Source organism: Salvelinus namaycush, chromosome 32 (assembly GCF_016432855.1).
Source record: "Salvelinus namaycush isolate Seneca chromosome 32, SaNama_1.0, whole genome shotgun sequence".
NCBI classification, from domain to species: domain Eukaryota; kingdom Metazoa; phylum Chordata; class Actinopteri; order Salmoniformes; family Salmonidae; genus Salvelinus; species Salvelinus namaycush.
Genome location: NC_052338.1, coordinates 36,178,471 through 36,200,705, shown reverse-complemented (window position 1 = coordinate 36,200,705; position 22,235 = coordinate 36,178,471). Strand labels below are relative to the sequence as shown.

The 22,235-nt window shown below is 44.9% G+C and overlaps 1 protein-coding gene across 1 annotated transcript; it reads right to left on the bottom strand.

Moving 5' to 3' along the window:
* Nucleotides 1-1,544: 1,544 nt before the first annotated feature.
* On the bottom strand, nucleotides 1,545-4,853 carry LOC120027388 (syncoilin-like). The gene is made up of 5 exons (XM_038972304.1): nucleotides 4,490-4,853; nucleotides 3,850-4,058; nucleotides 3,400-3,607; nucleotides 1,908-2,032; nucleotides 1,545-1,764 (listed from the first exon to the last, which is right to left on the bottom strand). The coding sequence occupies exons 1-5, from the start codon at nucleotides 4,835-4,837 to the stop codon at nucleotides 1,680-1,682; spliced, it is 975 nt and encodes a 324-aa protein (XP_038828232.1). The 5' UTR covers nucleotides 4,838-4,853; the 3' UTR covers nucleotides 1,545-1,679.
* Between the last annotated feature and the right edge of the window lie 17,382 nt (nucleotides 4,854-22,235).

Below are 22,235 nucleotides of genomic sequence, written 5' to 3'. Positions count from 1 at the left end.
CCTAAAGTGAGACTGTTTCAAGAACACCTAAAGCCAGACTGTTTCAAGAACACCTAAAGCCAGACTGTTTCAAGAACACCTAAAGTCAGACTGTTTCAAGAACACCTAAAGCCAGACTTAAGACCTCCTAAAGCGAGACTGTTTCAAGACCTCCTAAAGCGAGACTGTTTCAAGACCTCCTAAAGCGAGACTGTTTCAAGACCTCCTAAAGCGAGACTAAAGACCTCCTAAAGCTAGACTAAAGACCTCCTAAAGCGAGACTGTTTCAAGAACACCTAAAGCGAGACTGTTTCAAGACCTCCTAAAGCGAGACTGTTTCAAGAACACCTAAAGCCAGACTGTTTCAAGACCTCCTAAAGCGAGACTGTTTCAAGAACACCTAAAGCCAGACTGTTTCAAGAACACCTAAAGCCAGACTGTTTCAAGACCTCCTAAAGCCAGACTGTTTCAAGACCTCCTAAAGCCAGACTGTTTCAAGACCACCTAAAGCGAGACTGTTTCAAGACCTCCTAAAGCCAGACTGTTTCAAGACCTCCTAAAGCGAGGCTGTTTCAAGAACACCTAAAGCGGGACTGTTTCAAGACCTCCTAAAGCGAGACTGTTTCAAGACCTCCTAAAGCGAGACTGTTTCAAGCCCTCCTAAAGCGAGACTGTTTCAAGACCACCTAAAGTGAGACTGTTTCAAGACCTAAAGCGAGACTTTCTAGACCACTCTCCCTCTGACTGATTTATACTAATGCAGTTGCTCTTTTTCCTGACGTCATTCATTTGAAAATGTTTAGTCACTCCGTTAATCCATCCATCTTATGAAATCATACACCAGGAGACATACAAATGACTTCTGTAATCTTATTAAATACAGAAAGGGGACTATTTTTAAACCTACCTCTTAGATGTTTACTTAAAACCAACTGTCTGTCTGTGATGTCAAACTGATTTTTACTGGTCATAGCTTTAATGTTTATAGTCTAGGGTAGGGTGGCATCTGGCATCCAAAATGGCACCCCATTCCCTATAGGTCCTGGTCAAAAGTAGTGCACTACATAGGGAATAGGGTGCCATTTGGTACACTAGCTCTGGTCTCACTCTCACTCCATTAGCATCGTTTAAAAACATTCCACCATGTTGCCCTTATATGCACACCATCCCTCTCCCTGGATCTGTCCCATATGGCACCCTAATCCCTGCATAGTGCACTACTTTTGACATAGGGCCTTAATCAAAAGTAGGGCCCTATGTAGGGAATAGGGTGCCATTTGGGAACACAGGTCCCTGTGCTCTGACTCATCACACACACAGTTTAGTTTAAAAGAACACCTTTTATTTGTTGCACTATAAAGAATGCATTACATCTTCAGACTGTTCCAGAACCTTCTTCTCTACAGATGTTTTACCATGTCTTAACTACAGAATTAGAATGATAGACACCCTTTCCAACCTGATGGGAATTCCCCACAGGTTTCAGCTACCAGTGTACAAAACGGCCTTGCTTTTTCCTGGTGTTCTACTTCCTGGGTTTCTACTTCCTGGTTTTCTACTTCCTGTTTTTTTTTTTTTTTTTTTTTTTTACAATTGAGTGGAACCTTCTGAAAGGTGTATAAAAGTACATTTGTAAGGATGGTATGATTGTTGGAAACGAGTGACTATGAACTGAGAAAACGTTGTTTGTCTCTTGTAACCTAAACTGCAAGACTTCTATTTGACCCGGTGGTTTTCTCTTGCACTCTGGTTACATCATTCTTGTTATTGTCTTCGACAATACCTCTAAAGAGAAAAAAAACACCAGATTACAGTCAATATTTACAACCTTGTTAACCTTAATTATAAGCTAGTGTCTAGTTACATTATAATTCACTGATTCTAAAAGCTAATATGAGTTAGGAGTGTGAAACGGTTAATTTTCTCACCTGTACAGGTAGAGTTCTTTAGTAAGACTGTCTCTCAGTTCCTCCATCTCCTTGGTTTCCCTCTTCTGGATTTGTAGCTTTGTCTTCTGCTCTCTGTTAGTGTCCTCCAGCCTGTCCACTGTCTCCTGTGGGGAGGGAGACGAAGGACTAAATACGGCTTCAGAAACCTTTCATAAACCTTACAGGAGTGTTCATAAACCCGACAGGAGTGTTCATAAACCCGACAGGAGTGTTCATAAACCCGACAGGAGTGTTCATAAACCTGATAGGAGTGTTCATAAAACTGACAGGAGTGTTCATAAACCTGACAGGAGTGTTCATAAACCTGATAGGAGTGTTCATAAACCTGACAGGAGTGTTCATAAACCTGACAGGAGTGTTCATAAACCTGACAGGAGTGTTCATAAACCTGACTTAAGTGTTCATAAACCTGACAGGAGTGTTCATAAACCTGATAGGAGTGTTCATAAACCTGACAGGAGTGTTCATAAACCCGACAGGAGTGTTCATAAACCCAACAGGAGTGTTCATAAACCTGACAGGAGTGTTCATAAACCTGACAGGAGTGTTCATAAACCTGATAGGAGTGTTCATAAACCTGACAGGAGTGTTCATAAACCTGACAGGAGTGTTCATAAACCCGACAGGAGTGTTCATAAACCCGACAGGAGTGTTCATAAACCCGACAGGAGTGTTCATAAACCTGACAGGAGTGTTCATAAACCTGATAGGAGTGTTCATAAACCTGATAGGAGTGTTCATAAACCTGACAGGAGTGTTCATAAACCTGACAGGAGTGTTCATAAACCTGACAGGAGTGTTCACAAACCTGACAGGAGTGTTCATAAACCTGATAGGAGTGTTCATAAACCTGATAGGAGTGTTCATAAACCATATAGGAGTGTTCATAAACCTGATAGGAGTGTTCATAAACCTGACAGGAGTGTTCATAAAGCTGATAGGAGTGTTCATAAACCTGATAGGAGTGTTCATAAACCCGATAGGAGTGTTCATAAACCCGACAGGAGTGTTCATAAACCTGACAGGAGTGTTCATAAACCTGACAGGAGTGTTCATAAACCTGACAGGAGTGTTCATAAACCCGACAGGAGTGTTCATAAACCTGACAGGAGTGTTCATAAACCTGACAGGAGTGTTCATAAACCCGACAGGAGTGTTCATAAACCTGACAGGAGTGTTCATAAACCCGACAGGAGTGTTCATAAACCTGACAGGAGTGTTCATAAACCTGACAGGAGTGTTCATAAACCTGACAGGAGTGTTCATAAACCCGACAGGAGTGTTCATAAACCCGACAGGAGTGTTCATAAAGCTGACAGGAGTGTTTATAATGAACTGAAAGGCTGTTGTTTTTAATCTATGTCTGTATGTTGGAGGAATTTGTTATGAGTGTGAAGCATTTCTGGACAGCCTTGTGATTCCAACCCTGTCTACTGGACCTTATTCCATCTCTCCCTTCGTCCCTTCGTACCCTGTACCGCTCCACGTCCTCTCTCCTGTGGGTCTCCATCAGTATGAGTCTCTCCTCCAGGCAGGCTCTCTGCAGCCCCAGCCTCTGTCCCTCCTCCCTCATGGGCCCTCGGCGGGACCTCAGCTCCTGGGCCTGCTGCCTGGCCTTCACCTGGGCCTCTGACGTCCTCTCCTTCCGCTTCAACAGGGCCAGCAGCATTGGCTCATACCTCGGGGAGGAGGAGAGAGGATAATGCATTTCGTTGCACCTGCCATAACATCTGCAAATATGTGTACGTGACCAATAAACTTTGATTTGATTTAATGGAAGTTGGTTATCATGATAAATAAGTCATGATTATAGTATCAATCATGATAATTGCATACATCATAACTGTTGTGTCAATCCTAGTGCTTGACTAGAGATCACCTCTGAGTTATGATAACGCCTGGCAATGTTGAGACAGAATACCTTTCCTCCAGGGCTTTGAGCCCTCCCTGCAGGTACTGCTGTATGTCCCCACACGCGGTCCTCTTGCTCTGGGTCAGCTCCTCTATGGGGATGGGTGTCTGCCTGGGTGTCTGGAGCTGGGACTGAAAGGTGGAGAGCTGGGTCTGGTGGGTGGAGCGGAGTTGAGACACCTCCTCAGTCAGCTGGATGATCAGTGTGTCGAGTTCCATCTGGGGAAGAGAGAGAGGGAGAGACAGACAGAGAGAGAGAGAGAGAGAGAGAGAGAGAGAGAGAGAGAGAGAGAGAGAGAGAGAGAGAGAGAGAGAGAGAGAGAGAGACAGATGGAGAGAGAGAGGGGGGGAGAGGGACATGAGAGAAACTCAGAAGAACCTGCATTGCCTCTGAGCTCTGATGAAGCCGTAGTTGTTCTCGAACACAGGTGGTTCTGAAACACCAAGGTTCCAGAATTCTCTGACGGTTCTGGAACACTCTATTCTGGAACATTTAGAATGTTTCAGAACACTCATATAGATCCTAACCCCCCCGGAATTATATAGAACGCTCAGAAGGTTCTAGAATGCACATAAGGTTTTGGAACATTCGGAAGGTTGTCTAAGGCTCAGAAGGTTCTGGAATGGTCAGAGAACACTCTTGTCCCTACCTGTTCCTTGTTGAGCTGGGCCACCTCACGCTGCTGGGTTACCAGGATGACCTGGTTGTGAGCACACTCCCTGGCGACAGAGAACAGCCTCCTCTTCAGCCTCCTCATCTCCTCCTGAAGACCCTGCCTCTCCAGACGCACACTGGACAGCCTCCTCTCCTCCACACTCCTCTCAGCCCTCAAAGACTGCCACTCCCTCATCCGCGCCTCCCTCCTCCCATCTGCCCCAATATTCAGCACCTGCCTTAACTGTGCCGCCTGCCCTCCTTCTCTCCCTTCCTCTGTCCCCGTCTTCTCCTCCCTTAGTGCCTGTAGCTCTCCCATCAGTTCATCCCGTCTCTTCTCCATTCTCCCCACCTCCTCGATACACCCCTCCAGCACAGTACCTAACTCCTGCACGGAACCTCTCAACTCCACCCCTCCCAACGCTGTCTCTAGTTGTTGATCTCCCCTCAACTCCATCCCTCCCAACTCTGTCTCTGGTTGTTGATCTCCCCTCAACTCCATCCCTCCCAACGCTGTCTCTAGTTGTTGACCTCCCCTCAACTCCACCCCTCCCCTCAACTCCACCCCTCCCAACTCTGTCTCTAGTTGTTGATCTCCCCTCAACTCCACCCCTCCCCTCAACTCCACCCCTCCAAACTCTGTCTCTAGTTGTTGACCTCCCCTCAACTCCACCCCTCCCCTCAACTCCACCCCTCCCAACTCTGTCTCTAGTTGTTGACCTCCCCTCAACTCCACCCCTCCCCTCAACTCCACCCCTCCCAACTCTGTCTCTAGTTGTTGATCTCCCCTCAACTCCACCCCTCCCCTCAACTCCACCCCTCCAAACTCTGTCTCTAGTTGTTGACCTCCCCTCAACTCCACCCCTCCCAACTCTGTCTCTAGTTGTTGACCTCCCCTCAACTCCACCCCTCCCCTCAACTCCACCCCTCCCAACTCTGTCTCTAGTTGTTGACCTCCCCTCAACTCCACCCCTCCCCTCAACTCCACCCCTCCCAACTCTGTCTCTAGTTGTTGACCTCCCCTCAACTCCACCCCTCCCCTCAACTCCACCCCTCCCAACTCTGTCTCTAGTTGTTGATCTCCCCTCAACTCCACCCCTCCCCTCAACTCCACCCCTCCCACCTCTGTCTCTAGTTGTTGACCTACCCTCAACTCCACCCCTCCCCTCAACTCCACCCCTCCCAACTCTGTCTCTAGTTGTTGATCTCCCCTCAACTCCACCCCTCCCCTCAACTCCACCCCTCCCACCTCTGTCTCTAGTTGTTGACCTACCCTCAACTCCACCCCTCCCCTCAACTCCACCCCTCCCAACTCTGTCTCTAGTTGTTGACCTACCCTCAACTCCACCCCTCCCCTCAACTCCACCCCTCCCCTCAACTCCACCCCTCCCAACTCTGTCTCTAGTTGTTGACCTCCCCTCAACTCCACCCCTCCCACCTCTGTCTCTAGTTGTTGACCTCCCCTCAACTCCACCCCTCCCCTCAACTCCACCCCTCCCACCTCTGTCTCTAGTTGTTGATCTCCCCTCAACTCCACCCCTCCCCTCAACTCCACCCCTCCCACCTCTGTCTCTAGTTGTTGACCTCCCCTCAACTCCACCCCTCCCCTCAACTCCACCCCTCCCACCTCTGTCTCTAGTTGTTGACCTCCCCTCAACTCCACCCCTCCCACCTCTGTCTCTAGTTGTTGACTTCCCCTCAACTCCACCCCTCCCCTCAACTCCACCCCTCCCCTCAACTCCACCCCTCCCACCTCTGTCTCTAGTTGTTGTTCTCCCATCATGTTCCCCTCTGTGTCCCCATCTGTGTCCTCTTCACACACCATGGACATGGGTCCTCTTGTGTGTGTCTCTCCACAGTCTCCTAACTCATCTGAATGTCTTTTTGTCGAGATAGCTTGATAGCTTGGGGGCTCAAATTGGCCAAAGTTACTGTCCAAATATGGCTTCAGATCCACAGCTCTCCCAGACTCTAGTCCTTCAGTCTTGGTATTCCCCACAGACTCCATGAGTCCTTGTGTTGCTAGTCCTCTCTCCTTTCTCCATGTGTTCTTGTGTCCTCTCTCCATGTGTCCTTGTGTTGCTAGTCCTCTCTCCTCTCTCCATGTGTTCTTGTGTCCTCTCTCCATGTGCCCTTGTGTTGCTAGTGCTTTGTCCATGTGTGTGTCTTGTGGTACCTTATTCATGTTGGGGTTGTGTTGGCAAAATCCTTTTGGTAAACTGGGGTAAATCCACTCTAAAGGGTCAAAGGTAATCCCTGCCTCCTCCGTACAGTTCTCTAACATGGCCAGCATCGCCATTAGCTCTGTCTGATACTCAGCCATAGTGCCACTCAGCTGAGTGCCTGCAGAGGTAAGAGGAGGCAACTGAGGCTGGACAGCGGCTCCTGTGGCTCCACTCTGATCCAAAATGGATTCCACCTCCTTCAGGTGACTTTGGCACTGGTTCCTAGACTCCTCCATGTGTGTGTCTGTGTAGGTCAGGATGGAGGCACCTGTGTGACAGTCATTACCACCACAGCTCCCCATCATAGCATCCATCTTCTGTATATCTGACTGGTTCTGGTTCTGAGCTGGTCCAGTCAGGTGTGTGTCTGACTGGTTCTGGTTCTGAGCTGGTCCAGTCAGGTGTGTGTCTGACTGGTTCTGGTTTTGAGCTGGCCCAGTCAGGTGTATGTCTGACTGGTTCTGGTTCTGAGCTGGCCCAGTCAGGGGTGTGTCTGACTGGTTCTGGTGCTGAGCTGGTCCAGTCAGGTGTATGTCTGACTGGTTCTGAGCTGGTCCAGTCAGGTGTGTGTCTGACTGGTTCTGGTGCTGAGCTGGTCCAGTCAGGGGTGTGTCTGACTGGTTCTGGTGCTGAGCTGGTCCAGTCAGGTGTATGTCTGACTGGTTCTGAGCTGGTCCAGTCAGGTGTGTGTCTGACTGGTTCTGGTGCTGAGCTGGTCCAGTCAGGTGTGTGTCTGACTGTTTCTGGTTCTGAGCTGGTCCAGTCAGGTGTGTGTCTGACTGCGTCTGGTTCTGAGCTGGTCCAGTCAGGTGAGTATCTGTGTACCTGGTGGACAGGCGGGAGTTGAAGGACACACCTGTCATGTCCTCACATCTCTTCAACAGGTCATCCATCTCCCTCAGGTGTGGCTGGATCTGTCCTAACCCATTATGGTGTGTCCGGATCTGTCCTAACCCATTATGGTGTGTCCGGATCTGTCCTAACCCACTAAGGTGTGGCTGGTTCTGTCCTAACCCACTAAGGTGAGGCTGGATCTGTCCTAACCCACTAAGGTGTGGCTGGTTCTGTCCTAACCCACTAAGGTGAGGCTGGATGTGTCCTAACCCACTAAGGTGTGGCTGGATCTGTCCTAACCCATTATGGTGTGGCTGGATCTGTCCTAACCCACTATGGTGTGGCTGGATCTGTCCTAACCCACTAAGGTGAGGCTGGATCTGTCCTAACCCACTAAGGTGTGGCTGGTTCTGTCCTAACCCACTAAGGTGAGGCTGGATCTGTCCTAACCCATTATGGTGTGGCTGGATCTGTCCTAACCCACTATGGTGTGGCTGGATCTGTCCTAACCCACTATGGTGTGGCTGGATCTGTCCTAACCCACTATGGTGTGGCTGGATCTGTTCTAACCCACTAAGGTGTGGCTGAATCTGTCCTAACTCATTATGGTGTGGCTGGATCTGTCCTAACCCATTATGGTGTGTCCGGATCTGTCCTAACCCACTAAGGTGAGGCTGTATCTGTCCTAACCCACTAAGGTGTGGCTGGTTCTGTCCTAACCCACTAAGGTGAGGCTGGATCTGTCCTAACCCACTAAGGTGTGGCTGGTTCTGTCCTAACCCACTAAGGTGAGGCTGGATGTGTCCTAACCCACTAAGGTGTGGCTGGATCTGTCCTAACCCATTATGGTGTGGCTGGATCTGTCCTAACCCACTATGGTGTGGCTGGATCTGTCCTAACCCACTAAGGTGAGGCTGGATCTGTCCTAACCCACTAAGGTGTGGCTGGTTCTGTCCTAACCCACTAAGGTGAGGCTGGATCTGTCCTAACCCACTAAGGTGTGGCTGGATCTGTCCTAACCCACTAAGGTGAGGCTGGATCTGTCCCAACCCACTAAGGTGTGGCTGGATCTGTCCTAACCCATTATGGTGTGGCTGGATCTGTCCTAACCCACTATGGTGTGGCTGGATCTGTCCTAACCCACTATGGTGTGGCTGGATCTGTCCTAACCCACTATGGTGTGGCTGGATCTGTTCTAACCCACTAAGGTGTGGCTGGATCTGTCCTAACCCATTATGGTGTGGCTGGATCTGTCCTAACCCATTATGGTGTGGCTGGATCTGTCCTAACCCATTATGGTGTGGCTGGATCTGTCCTAACCCATTATGGTGTGGCTGGATCTGTCCTAACCCACTAAGGTGTGGCTGGATCTGTCCTAACCCATTATGGTGTGGCTGGATCTGTCCTAACCCACTAAGGTGTGGCTGGATCTGTCCTAACCCATTATGGTGTGGCTGGATCTGTCCTAACCCACTATGGTGTGGCTGGATCTGTCCTAACCCACTATGGTGTGGCTGGATCTGTCCTAACCCACTATGGTGTGGCTGGATCTGTTCTAACCCACTAAGGTGTGGCTGGATCTGTCCTAACCCATTATGGTGTGGCTGGATCTGTCCTAGCCCATTATGGTGTGGCTGGATCTGTCCTAACCCATTATGGTGTGGCTGGATCTGTCCTAACCCATTATGGTTTGGGCGGATCTGTCCTAACCCACTAAGGTGAGGCTGGATCTGTCCTAACCCACTAAGGTGTGGCTGGTTCTGTCCTAACCCACTATGGTGTGGCTGGATCTGTTCTAACCCACTAAGGTGTGGCTGGTTCTGTCCTAACCCATGATGGTGTGGCTGGATCTGTCCTAACCCACTAAGGTGTGGCTGGATCTGTCCTAACCCACTAAGGTGTGGCCGGATCTGTCCTAACCCACTAAGGTGTGGCTGGATCTGTCCTACCCCATTATGGTGTGGCTGGATCTGTCCTAACCCACTACGGTGTGTGTTAGTGTGGGCTGTTGTCGACAGGTGAAGCCCAAAAGAGTCTGTAGTTTCTCCTACACAACTCCTAAACATGGTGTCCGTGTCCTTAAACTGGGCTTGTGTCTCATCCAGGTGTGTCTCTCTGTAGGTATCCGATACGGAGGTATCCGAGACTGAGCCAGTCAGGAGTGTGTTTGTACTGGTAACTCCCAGGAGAGACTGGAATGAAGCGTCTGTCTCCTCTTCATCACCCTCATCCCCATACTGGTCTTCCTCATCGATGAACAGCGGATCAAAACAGACTTCGGGGTCCATCGGCAGCTCAGACTCTTGATCCTCCATTGCCTGTGATGAAGAGGAGGAAGACGAAGACAAATGTCACAGAAGTTGTGATTCATCAAGTCAAATGTTATTTTTCACACGCGCCGATTACAGCAGGTGTAGAACATACCGTGAAATGCTGACTTACAAGCCCTTAACCAACAATACAGTTCAAGAAATATTGTTAAATATTTACTATTTACTAAATAAACTATGGTAAAAAAATATATAAAATCCAAAAGTAACACAATATATTTACATAACAATAACGAGGCTAATAATAGTAACTATATTAATAACATATTATAATTATATTAATAACATATTATAATTATATTAATAACATATTATAACTCTATTAATAACATATTATAATTATATTAATAACATATTATAACTCTGTTAATAACATATTGTAACTCTGTTAATAACATATTGTAGCTTAGCTAGTTGTGACTTTCTGTCTCTGGAACATCTGATCAAGTAGACAACCCTCTGTTATCAAGGAGGACATACTAACATTAATACACAACCCTCTGTTATCAAGGAGGACATACTAACATTAATACACAACCCTCTGTTATCAAGGAGGACATACTAACATTAATACACAACCCTCTGTTATCAAGGAGGACATACTAACATTAATACACAACCCTCTGTTATCAAGGAGGACATACTAACATTAATACACAACCCTCTGTTATCAAGGAGGACATACTAACATTAATACACAACCCTCTGTTATCAAGGAGGACATACTAACATTAATACACAATCCTCTGTTATCAAGGAGGACATACTAACATTAATACACAATCCTCTGTTATCAAGGAGGACATACTAACTTGTTTAATACACAACCCTCTGTTATCAAGGAGGGCATACTAACATTAATACACAACCCTCTGTTATCAAGGAGGACATACTAACATTAATACACAACCCTCTGTTATCAAGGAGGACATACTAACATTAATACACAACCCTCTGTTATCAAGGAGGACATACTAACATTAATACACAACCCTCTGTTATCAAGGAGGACATACTAACATTAATACACAATCCTCTGTTATCAAGGAGGACATACTAACATTAATACACAACCCTCTGTTATCAAGGAGGACATACTAACATTAATACACAACCCTCTGTTATCAAGGAGGACATACTAACTTGTTTAATACACAACCCTCTGTTATCAAGGAGGGCATACTAACATTAATACACAACCCTCTGTTATCAAGGAGGACATACTAACATTAATACACAACCCTCTGTTATCAAGGAGGACATACTAACATTAATACACAATCCTCTGTTATCAAGGAGGACATACTAACATTAATACACAACCCTCTGTTATCAAGGAGGGCATACTAACATTAATACACAACCCTCTGTTATCAAGGAGGACATACTAACATTAATACACAACCCTCTGTTATCAAGGAGGACATACTAACATTAATACACAACCCTCTGTTATCAAGGAGGACATACTAACTTGGTTAATACACAACCCTCTGTTATCAAGGAGGACATACTAACTTGGTTAATACACAACCCTCTGTTATCAAGGAGGACATACTAACATTAATACACAACCCTCTGTTATCAAGGAGGACATACTAACATTAATACACAATCCTCTGTTATCAAGGAGGACATACTAACATTAATACACAACCCTCTGTTATCAAGGAGGACATACTAACATTAATACACAACCCTCTGTTATCAAGGAGGACATACTAACATTAATACACAACCCTCTGTTATCAAGGAGGGCATACTAACTTGGTTAATACACAACCCTCTGTTATCAAGGAGGACATACTAACATTAATACACAACCCTCTGTTATCAAGGAGGACATACTAACATTAATACACAACCCTCTGTTATCAAGGAGGACATACTAACTTGGTTAATACACAACCCTCTGTTATCAAGGAGGACATACTAACATTAATACACAACCCTCTGTTATCAAGGAGGACATACTAACATTAATACACAACCCTCTGTTATCAAGGAGGGCATACTAACATTAATACACAATCCTCTGTTATCAAGGAGGACATACTAACATTAATACACAACCCTCTGTTATCAAGGAGGGCATAAGGGTTATGGGGGAGGAGCACGGGTTATGGGGGAGGAGTACGGGTTATGGGGGGGAGGGGTAAGGGTTATGGGGGAGGGGTAAGGGTTATGGGGGAGGGGTAAGGGTTATGGGGGAGGGGTAAGGGTTATGGGGGAGGGGTAAGGGTTATGGGGGAGGAGTACGGGTTATGGGGGAGGGGTACGGGTTATGGGGGAGGGGTAAGTGTAAGGTTTATGGGGGGGAGGGGTAAGGGTTATGGGGGAGGGGTAAGGGTTATGGGGGAGGGGTAAGGGTTATGGGGGAGGAGTACGGGTTATGGGGGAGGGGTAAGGGTTATGGGGGAGGGGTAAGGGTTATGGGGGAGGGGTAAGTGTAAGGGTTATGGGGGGGAGGGGTAAGGGTTATGGGGGAGGGGTAAGTGTAAGGGTTATGGGGGAGGGGTAAGTGTAAGGGTTATGGGGGGGAGGGGTAAGGGTTATGGGGGAGGGGTAAGTGTAAGGGTTATGGGGGAGGGGTAAGTGTAAGGGTTATGGGGGAGGGGTAAGTGTAAGGGTTATGGGGGGAGGGGTAAGGGTTATGGGGGAGGGGTAAGTGTAAGGGTTATGGGGGGGAGGGGTAAGTGTAAGGGTTATGGGGGGGAGGGGTAAGGGATATGGGGGAGGGGTAAGTGTAAGGGTTATGGGGGGAGGGGTAAGGGTTATGTGGGGAGGGGTAGGGGTTACGGGGGGAGGGTGTAAGGGTTACGGGGGGAGGGGTAAGGGTTATTGGGGAGGGGTACGGGTTATGGGGGGAGGGGTAAGGGTTATGGAAGGAGGGAGGGGTAAGGGTTATGGGGGGAGGGGTAAGGGTTATGGGGGGAGGGGTAAGGGTTATGGGGGGTGGGGTAAGGGTTATGGGGGAGGGGTAAGGGGGGAGGGGTAAGGGTTATGGGGGAGGGGTAAGGGGGGAGGGTTAAGGGTTAAGGGTTATGGGGAGAGGGGTAAGGGTCATGGGGAGAGGGGTAAGGGTCATGGGGGGAGGGGTAAGGGTTATGGGGAGAGGGGTAAGGTTTATGGGGGAGGGGTAACGGTTATGGGGGAGGGGTAAGGGTTATGGGGGAGGGGGGGGCTATTGCATCAATATGCCTCAACAACTGTCTCATTCTTAGGAACACACACATTCACTCAGATCCTCATACTCAAGCATTCACAAAAACAGTGACACCTTCTAGCCTGGCTGTGACACCTTCTAGTCTGGCTGTGACACCTTCTAGTCTGGCTGTGACACCTTCTAGCCTGGCTGTGACACCTTCTAGCCTGGCTGTGACACCTTCTATTCTGGCTGTGACACCTTCTAGCCTGGCTGTGACACCTTCTAGCCTGGCTGTGACACCTTCTAGCCTGGCTGTGACACCTTCTAGTCTGGCTGTGACACCTTCTAGTCTGGCTGTGACACCTTCTAGCCTGGCTGTGACACCCTCTAGCCTGTGCTTGTATAAGCATGCATGAGAGCCTTCGGCTCTGACAACTGGCATTCCATAGATTACATTACAGCGTACATTATCATAACATGTCATGTAGCAGAACCAGCCAATGGACAAGCTATTCATAATGCCTCAGGAAGACTAACTGTATTGACACTGCTTGATAAAGCTAGGCAAAGCTAACCTTAGCCTTCTCTGCAAGTTTAGAAATGCAGACTGTTTTGTGCTCTTTGACCTATCTTAAAAGTGTTTTTTAGTTTATTTGTGTTCCCACCAAGTAAACAAAAGTCAACGTTTCAAAGCAGGACCTAATGTTCAGCTGTGACCCCCAAAATAATTAGTCACGTATTACACACGACTCAAACGTAGGTCCCGACAATCATTGTCAACCTTTTGAGATTCACTGATATCTATTCTGTTCCCTGTGTCAATTTATGTGAATGAGAATCACTGATATCTACTCATATGAAATATTACTATTATGTGAGGACCCCTGTTTTCACTGCCAGTCTCTCCGTAGAAGTTAACCTAACTGCAGTGTCACCAGGCAGTGCCCTGGGATTGACAGTTACCGTGACAGGCGTGGCAAGGGAGCCATCTGTCTCTCTCTCCCTGCCTGGGCAGGATACGCTTGGAGAGGACACATTCCTACAGAGTCTCTGCTGCTTAGATGATGTCTGACTCTGTCCATGAACAAACTGTCCTAGACTTAGTGTATATCTGTTAAACATCAGTGATGATCCCACTGGCTCACTGACCTCTTCTGTTCCTGTTAAAAGACATGCTTTATGAACTCACCGTTCACCAGATCTCTCAGAATCCTTTCTCCTCTCCTCAGTCCTTTCCTCTGCCCTCAGTCCTATTCTCTGCCCTCAGTCCTATCCTCTGCCCTCAGTCCTATCCTCTGCCCTCAGTCCTATCCTCTGCCCTTAGACAGTATATCCACTGGATGAATCTGACACAGTGGATCTGAGTGAGGGAGAGCGGAAGAGAGATAAAGAGAAAGGGAGGGAAGAGAGAGAGAGAGAGGACTGACCCGGCCTCCTTTCTAACAGTCCCTGTGCTGCTATGCGTCACCGTGACTACCCGGATTCTGTTTATGTTTATTACTAAGCACTGGTCTCCACAGGGAGGAAGAGTGTGGACTGGGTCTGTAGCCCACAGCCAGAGGACAACTGTAACGTGGATGGAAGTAAAGGGAGGACAAATTTAATAAGAAATAAAACATAGTACAAAATAAGAAACAGGAAAAGCGTACAGACATTAAAACAGAAACAGATTCAATAACACCTCAGGAAAGAACCAAGAGGAAGTGACAGATATATAGGGGAGGTAATCAGGAAGGTGATGGATGCCCAGGTGAGTGTTATGAGGCGCAGGTGCGAGTAAAGATGGTGGCAGGTGTCCGTAATAATGAGTAAACTGGCGCCATCGAGAGCCGGAGGGGGAGCAGGAGTAGACGTGAAGATTCTAAAAAATAAAATATATTTTTATTTGTTAGATTTTTTGGGAGTTACCACATGATTCCATGTGTATTATTTCATAGTTTTGATGTCTTCGCTATTATTCTACAATGTAGAAAATAGTAAAAATAAAGAAAAATCCTGGAATTATTAGGTGTGTCTAAACTTTTGACTGGTACTGTATATATAGAGTGCATTCGGAAAATATTCAGACCCCTTCACTTTTTCCACATTTTGTCACGTTACAGCCTTATTCCAAAATTGATTAACTTCTTATGGCTGCAGGGGCAGTATTGAGTAGCTTGGATAAAAGGTTCCCAGAGGTGCCCAGAGTAAACGGCCTGCTCCTCAGTCCCGGTTGCTAATATATGCATATTATTATTAGTATTGGATAGAAAACACTCATATGGCACGCAAAAACCTGAGAAGAAATCCAAACAGGAAGTGGGAAATCTGAGGTTGGTCGATTTTCAACCCAGCCCCTATTGAATACACAGTGGGATATGGATCTGTTTGCACTTCCTATGGCTTTCACAAGATGTCAACAGTCTGTAGAACCTTGAATGAGGCTTCTACTGTGATGTGGAGCCGGATGGGAGCTGTTTGAGTCAGTGGTCTGGCAGAGAGCCAGGTCCTGGTCATGCGCATTTCACATGATAGTGACCTGCGTTCCATTGCTTCTCTACAGACAAAGGAATTCTCCGGTTGGAACGTTATTGAATATTTATGATAACAACATCCTAAAGATTGATTCTATACTTAGTTTGACAAGTTTCTTCGACCTGTTATATATTTTTTTGAAGTTTTTGTCCTACGTTCGGCTGGACCTGCACGAGCGTTTGGATTTCTGTACTAAACGCGCTAACAACATAAATAATGGACATTATCGAACAAAACAAACAGTTATTGTGGAACTAGGATTCCTGGGAGTGCATTCTGATGAAGATCATCAAAGGTAAGGGAATATTTATAATGTTATTTCTGATTTCTGTTGACTCCAACATGGCGGCTAATTTGACTATTGTTCTGAGCGCCGTCTCAGATTATTGCATGGTTTGCTTTTTCCGTAATTTTTTGGGGAAATCTGACACAGTAGTTGCATTAAGGAGAGGTATATCTATATTTCCATGTTGTCACGCCCTGACCATAGTTTGCTTTGTATGTTTATATGTTTTGTTTGGTCAGGGTGTGATCTGAGTGGGCATTCTATGTTGTATGTCTAGTTTGTCTGTTTCTGTGTTTGGCCTGATATGGTTCTCAATCAGAAGCAGGTGTTTGTCGTTGTCTCTGATTGGGAACCATATTTAGGTAGCCTGTTTTGTCATTTTGGGTTGTGGGTTGTGGGTGATTGTCTTTGTGTTAGTTGCCTGTGTCTGCACTGTTATATATAGCGTCACGTTCGTTTTGTTGTTTTGTATTAGTTTGGTTAGTGTTTCTTCTTAAATAGATAGAAGAATGTATTCACTTCACGCTGCGCCTTGGTCCTCCTCTCTTCCACATTACGACGAACGTGACACATGTGTATAACTTGTATTATCATCTACATTTATGATGAGTGTTTCTGTTGAATCGATGTGGCTATGCAAAATCACTGGATGTTTTTGGAACTAGGGAATGTAACGCGCCAATGTAAACTCAGATTTTTTTTATATAAATATGAACTTTATCAAACAAAACATACATGTATTGTGTAACATGAAGTCCTATGAGTGTCATCTGATGAAGATCATCAAAGGTTAGTGATTAATTTTATCTCTATTTGTGCTTTTTGTGAATCCTATCTTTGGCTGGAAAAATGGCTGTGCTTATTGTGGTTTGGTGGTGACCTAACATAATCGTTTGTGGTGCTTTCGCTGAAAAGCATATTTGAAATCAGACACTTTGGTGGGATTAACAACAAGATTACCTTTAAAATGATATAAAACACATGTATGTCTGAGGAATTTTAATTATGAGATTTCTGTTGTTTTGAATTTGGCGCCCTGCACTTTCACTGGCTGTTGTCATATCATCCCGTTAACGGGATTGCAGCCATAAGAAGTTTTTAAATAACCTACCTCCATGTTAGTGAAGGCCTGTTAAGTTAAAACCAGGACCTGAGTTAAGGGGGTCTGAGAAGGCATGCCATAGGCCTTCTATTAAATAAAATAGCAAAAAGCACAGGCCTACCCCTTGTTAGCTTAAGATTCTGAAGAAAATAAAACGGATACGATTGTATAAAGTGATTTATAACAGCGCTTTGGTCCGTGATGCTTTATGCTAGAAACAAGCTGTAAAATACCGGGAAAAACGTGACTCTGATGCATTCGGGGGTTGTCATGACTGTCCTGTGGGCTCATGAGTAGCGCTGCGGTCTAAGGCACTGCGTCGCAGTGCTGGAGGCGTCAATACAGACAACTGGTTCGAATCCAGGCTGTATCACACAGGCTGTATCACAACCGGCCGTGATTGGGAGTCCCGCGGCGCACAGTTGGCCCAGCGTCGTCTGGGTTTGGCCGGTTTGGCCGGTGTAGGCCGTCATTGTAATTAAGAATTTGTTCTTAGAGCTGACTTGGGTCAGATCAGCTTGGCGGAGGATGACACTAACCAGACCCTCTCTCACCCACAGAGGGAGGAAGCTGCTGGATGGTCCACAGTTCACACCTTGAAGAAGAGGACTCTTTTTCCCCCGAAGGAAAACATCTTTGCTAACAGACAGTCTTCCCGCCAAAACCCTTAACAGTTTCTGAAGCGAATACTTGATCAATATATCAAACAGAAGAACGTCAGAGATGATCTATAGAAAACTGTCCCGTTGTTTTTTAATTTGAGATGTCATTATTAAAAATGTTATAAAGGAAATACTGTAACCTGAGAAGTATTTATACCATTATACTACATGTATGAAGTTTCCATCCTTAACGTTGTATATGAAATATGAACAATTATGAAAGTATTTTTGTTAACCTGTTTGGGCTGCAGGGGGAGTATTGAGTAGCCAGATAAAAGGTGCCCATTTCAAACGGCCTCGTACTCAATTCTTGCTCGTACAATATGCATATTATTATTACTATTGGATAGAAAACACTCTCTAGTTTCTAAAACCGTTTGAATTATATCTGTGAGTCAAACAGAACTCATTTGGCACAAACTTCCTGACCAGGAAGTGGAAAGTCTGAAATCGATGCTCTGTTCTACTTCCTGCCTATACATGGGCATGATACGTAAGAGTCTACGTGCACTTCATACACCTTCCCCTGGATGTCAAGAGGTGGTGAGAGAAGAAATTTCGTGTTTATCTTGGTCTGAGGTGGAATAAAAGCTCTTTGTATGACGTGACCGTCCATTTTCTGTTTTCTGGAGCGCGCGAAAGGGGACATGGATTTGCCTTCTGTTTAGCTGTCGTTATGGACGACTAATATCTCCGGCTTTGATTTTATTTGATACATGTGACCATATCATCGTAAAGTATGTTTTTTCAATATAGTTTCATCAGATTATTGAACATTTTTCGGGAGTTTTGCCGTGTTCCGTTCTCTTCCGTTTGTTGACTTGGAGAGCTTTGTGCCACTTGGCAAGTGCGCGTGCTAAATCGAGAGGGAAAATGAACGTTCTAAATCCAATCAACGACTGTTCTGGACAAAGGACACCTTCTACAACATTCTGATGGAAGATCACCAAAAGTAAGAAACATTTTATGATGCTAATTCATATATCTGTCGTGCATGTGAATTAGTCGTGGGCGCCCAACTTTGGGGTACTCAGCTATACCGAAGCTGGATGTCGTAATGAAGTTATTTTTTAGAATTCTAACACTGCGATTTCGTTAAGAACTAATGGATCTATCATTTCCTATACAACATGTATATATTTTTTACTTATGTTTATGAATAGCTATTTGGTCAGAATATGTGTGTCAGAAAACGTGTCAGAAAAATATCGTTGCTGTTTAGACGTTGTGGAAAAAGTAGCTAAGTTAGCACAATGTGTAACCACTGATTTCATCTCTAAATATGCACATTTTCGAACAAAACATAAGTGTATGTATAACCTGATGTTATAGGACTGTCATCTGATGAAGAAAATCAAGGTTAGTCAAAAATTATATATCTTTTGCTTGTTTGTTACGATCGCTAACTTTTGCTACTGGGAAATTGCTTGTGTTTTTGGCTATTGTGGTAAGCTAATATAACGCTCTATTGTGTTTTCGCTGTAAAACACTTGATAAATCGGAAATATTGTCTGGAATCACAAGATGCCTGTCTTTCAATTGCTGTACACTATGTATTTTTCAGAAATGCTTTATGATGAGTATTTAGTTATTTGGCGTTGGTGTCTGTAATTATTCTGTCTGCTTTCGGTGCAATTTCTGATTGTAGCTGCAATGTAAACTATGATTTATACCTGAAATATGCACATTTTTCTAACAAAACATATGCTATACAATAAATATGTTATCAGACTGTCATCTGATGAAGTTGTTTCTTGGTTAGTGGCTATTTATATCTTTATTTGGACGAATTTGTGATAGCTACTGATGGAGTAAAAAACTGGTGGAGTAAAAAAAGTGGTGTCTTTTGCTAACGTGGTTAGCTAATAGATTTACATATTGTGTCTTCCCTGTAAAACATTTTAAAAATCGGACATGTTGGCTGGATTCACAAGATGTGTACCTTTCATATGCTGTATTGGACTTGTTAATGTGTGAAAGTTAAATATTTAAAAAATATACATTTTGAATTTCGCGCCCTGCACTTTGAGCTGGCTGTTGTCATAAGTGTACCGGTGTCGGGCTGCAGCCATAAGATTAAGATAAGAATGTGATTGTAGGAGCCATTTAGATAATCTATTTCCTAATAAACCGTGCATACTAAGTAGCCACGCCCTTGAGTGAGGTCAGAGAGCGTGTCAGCCTGACGGAACCGCCCCTTTTGAAAGATCAGTATAAAATTATTATTATGTTATGGTTATTATGCGTAATAATGTCGGCAGTTGGTGCAGAGGATTGTTACCTATAACCAGGATTGCCATTGCATTACATTACATTTTTGTCAAGCAATTATTATTTTAACAAACAATTATTGTGATTCCTCCTATATTGTCCGTAACATCCTTAACCCCCATGCAACAGATGTCTAATATTTAGTTATTTGTAAAAAGGGACAACTTAGTTGCAAGCAAGACACACTATCGATAAACTTTTTCAGAGGTCTGATTTTCTCCATGTAACCCTTATTATAAACAACGTTCATTCCCTAAGCTAGGGATATCTGATCTGCGCAGGAAGTGGCCGAGCTAAAGCGCTGTTTGTCAGACCAGGAGACGTACCGAAAATCTGTCCTCTCACGAAAACGTCTGTAGCGTCTGAACAGTACAGATGTCATACTGCAGTGTATATTATATTAGTTTAATAGTACAGTTGTCATACTGCAGTGTATATTATATTAGTTTAATAGTACAGATGTCATACTGCAGTGTATATTATATTAGTTTAATAGTACAGATGTCATACTGCAGTGTATATTATATTAGTTTAATAGTGCAGATGTCATACTGCAGTGTATATTATATTAGTTTAATAGTACAGATGTCATACTGCAGTGTATATTATATTAGTTTAATAGTACAGATGTCATACTGCATTATATCTCTCCTCTCCTCTCTCTCCGTATCTCTCCCCACCCCTCTCTTCTCTTCTTCTTTCTCCCTCCTCTCCTCTCCTCTCCTCTCCTCTCCTCTCCTCTCCTCTCCTCTCCTCTCCTCTCCTCTCCTCTCCTCTCCTCTCCTCTTATTTCTCTCCTCTCCTCAAGGCCATTCGCTAAACGAAGTGACAATAACTCTCATTACATTTCTGTTCTCTTGGAGCAAAACTTTGAAACACAGTGTCTAGAACTGGAAACACCCTCACACACATTTGATCACACACACGTGCACAAACACACACACACGTGCACACACACACACACACACACACACACACACACACACACACACACACACACACACACACACACACACACACACACACACACACACACACACACACACACACACACACACACACACACACACACACACACACACACACACACAGAGAGAGAGAGACTGGTGGAAACATGCATACACGTGCACAAACACATACACACACACATCACGCACACACACACACACACACAAACACACTGACCCGTGGGACTCAACTGAACTGTGAAACTCCTCAGCTCAGCACAGCAAGGACAACAGCCAACACACTCATCAATGACTGTCAGAGTTACTATGGTTACGTTAATCCCACGCCTGGACTCTGCAGACATGTAGAGGAATCTCCCTGACCTTGGAGGGAGAAGCACACACACACTCTCTCCTACCTCTCTCTACCTCTCTCTCTCTACCTCTCTCTACCTCTCTCTCTCTCCTACCTCTCTCTCTACCTCTCTCTCTCTCTCTACCTCTCTCTCTCTCTCTACCTCTCTCTACCTCTCTCGCTCTCTACCTCTCTCTCTCTCTACCTACCTCTCTCTCTACCTCTCTCTCTCTACCTCTCTCTACCTCTCTCTCTGCCTCTCTCTACCTCTCGCTCTACCTCTCTCACGCTCCCCCACTCTCTTCCGTACACACACATAATCATCTCTCCTCTTTTCCTGTTAGTCATTATCATCCCTCATATTTCCCGGTTAGTCATTATCATCCCCATATTTCCCGGTTAGTCATTATCATCCCTCATATTTACATGTTAGTCATTATCATCCCTCCTATTTACATGTTAGTCATTATCATCCCTCCTATTCACCTGTTATTCATTATCATCCCTCATATTTACATGTTAGTCATTATCATCCCTCATATTTACATGTTAGTCATTATCATCCCTCATATTTACATGTTAGTCATTATCATATCTCTTCTTTACCTGTTAGTCATTATCATCCCTCATATTTACATGTTAGTCATTATCATCACTCCTCTTTACATGTTAGTCATTATCATATCTCTTCTTTACCTGTTAGTCATTATCATCCCTCATATTTACATGTTAGTCATTATCATCACTCCTCTTTACATGTTAGTCATTATCATCCCATCATATTTACCTGTTAGTCATTATCATCCCTCCTATTTACCGGTTAGTCATTATCATATCTCTTCTTTACCTGTTAGTCATTATCATCCCTCATCTTTACATGTTAGTCATTATCATCCCTCATATTTACCTGTCAGTCATTATCATTTCTCATACTTACATGTTAGTCATTATCATCCCTAATATTTACCTGTTAGTCATTATCATCCCCAGTATTTACATGTTAGTCATTATCATCCATCATATTTACTGGTTAGTCATTATCATCTCTCTTCTTTACCTGTCAGTCA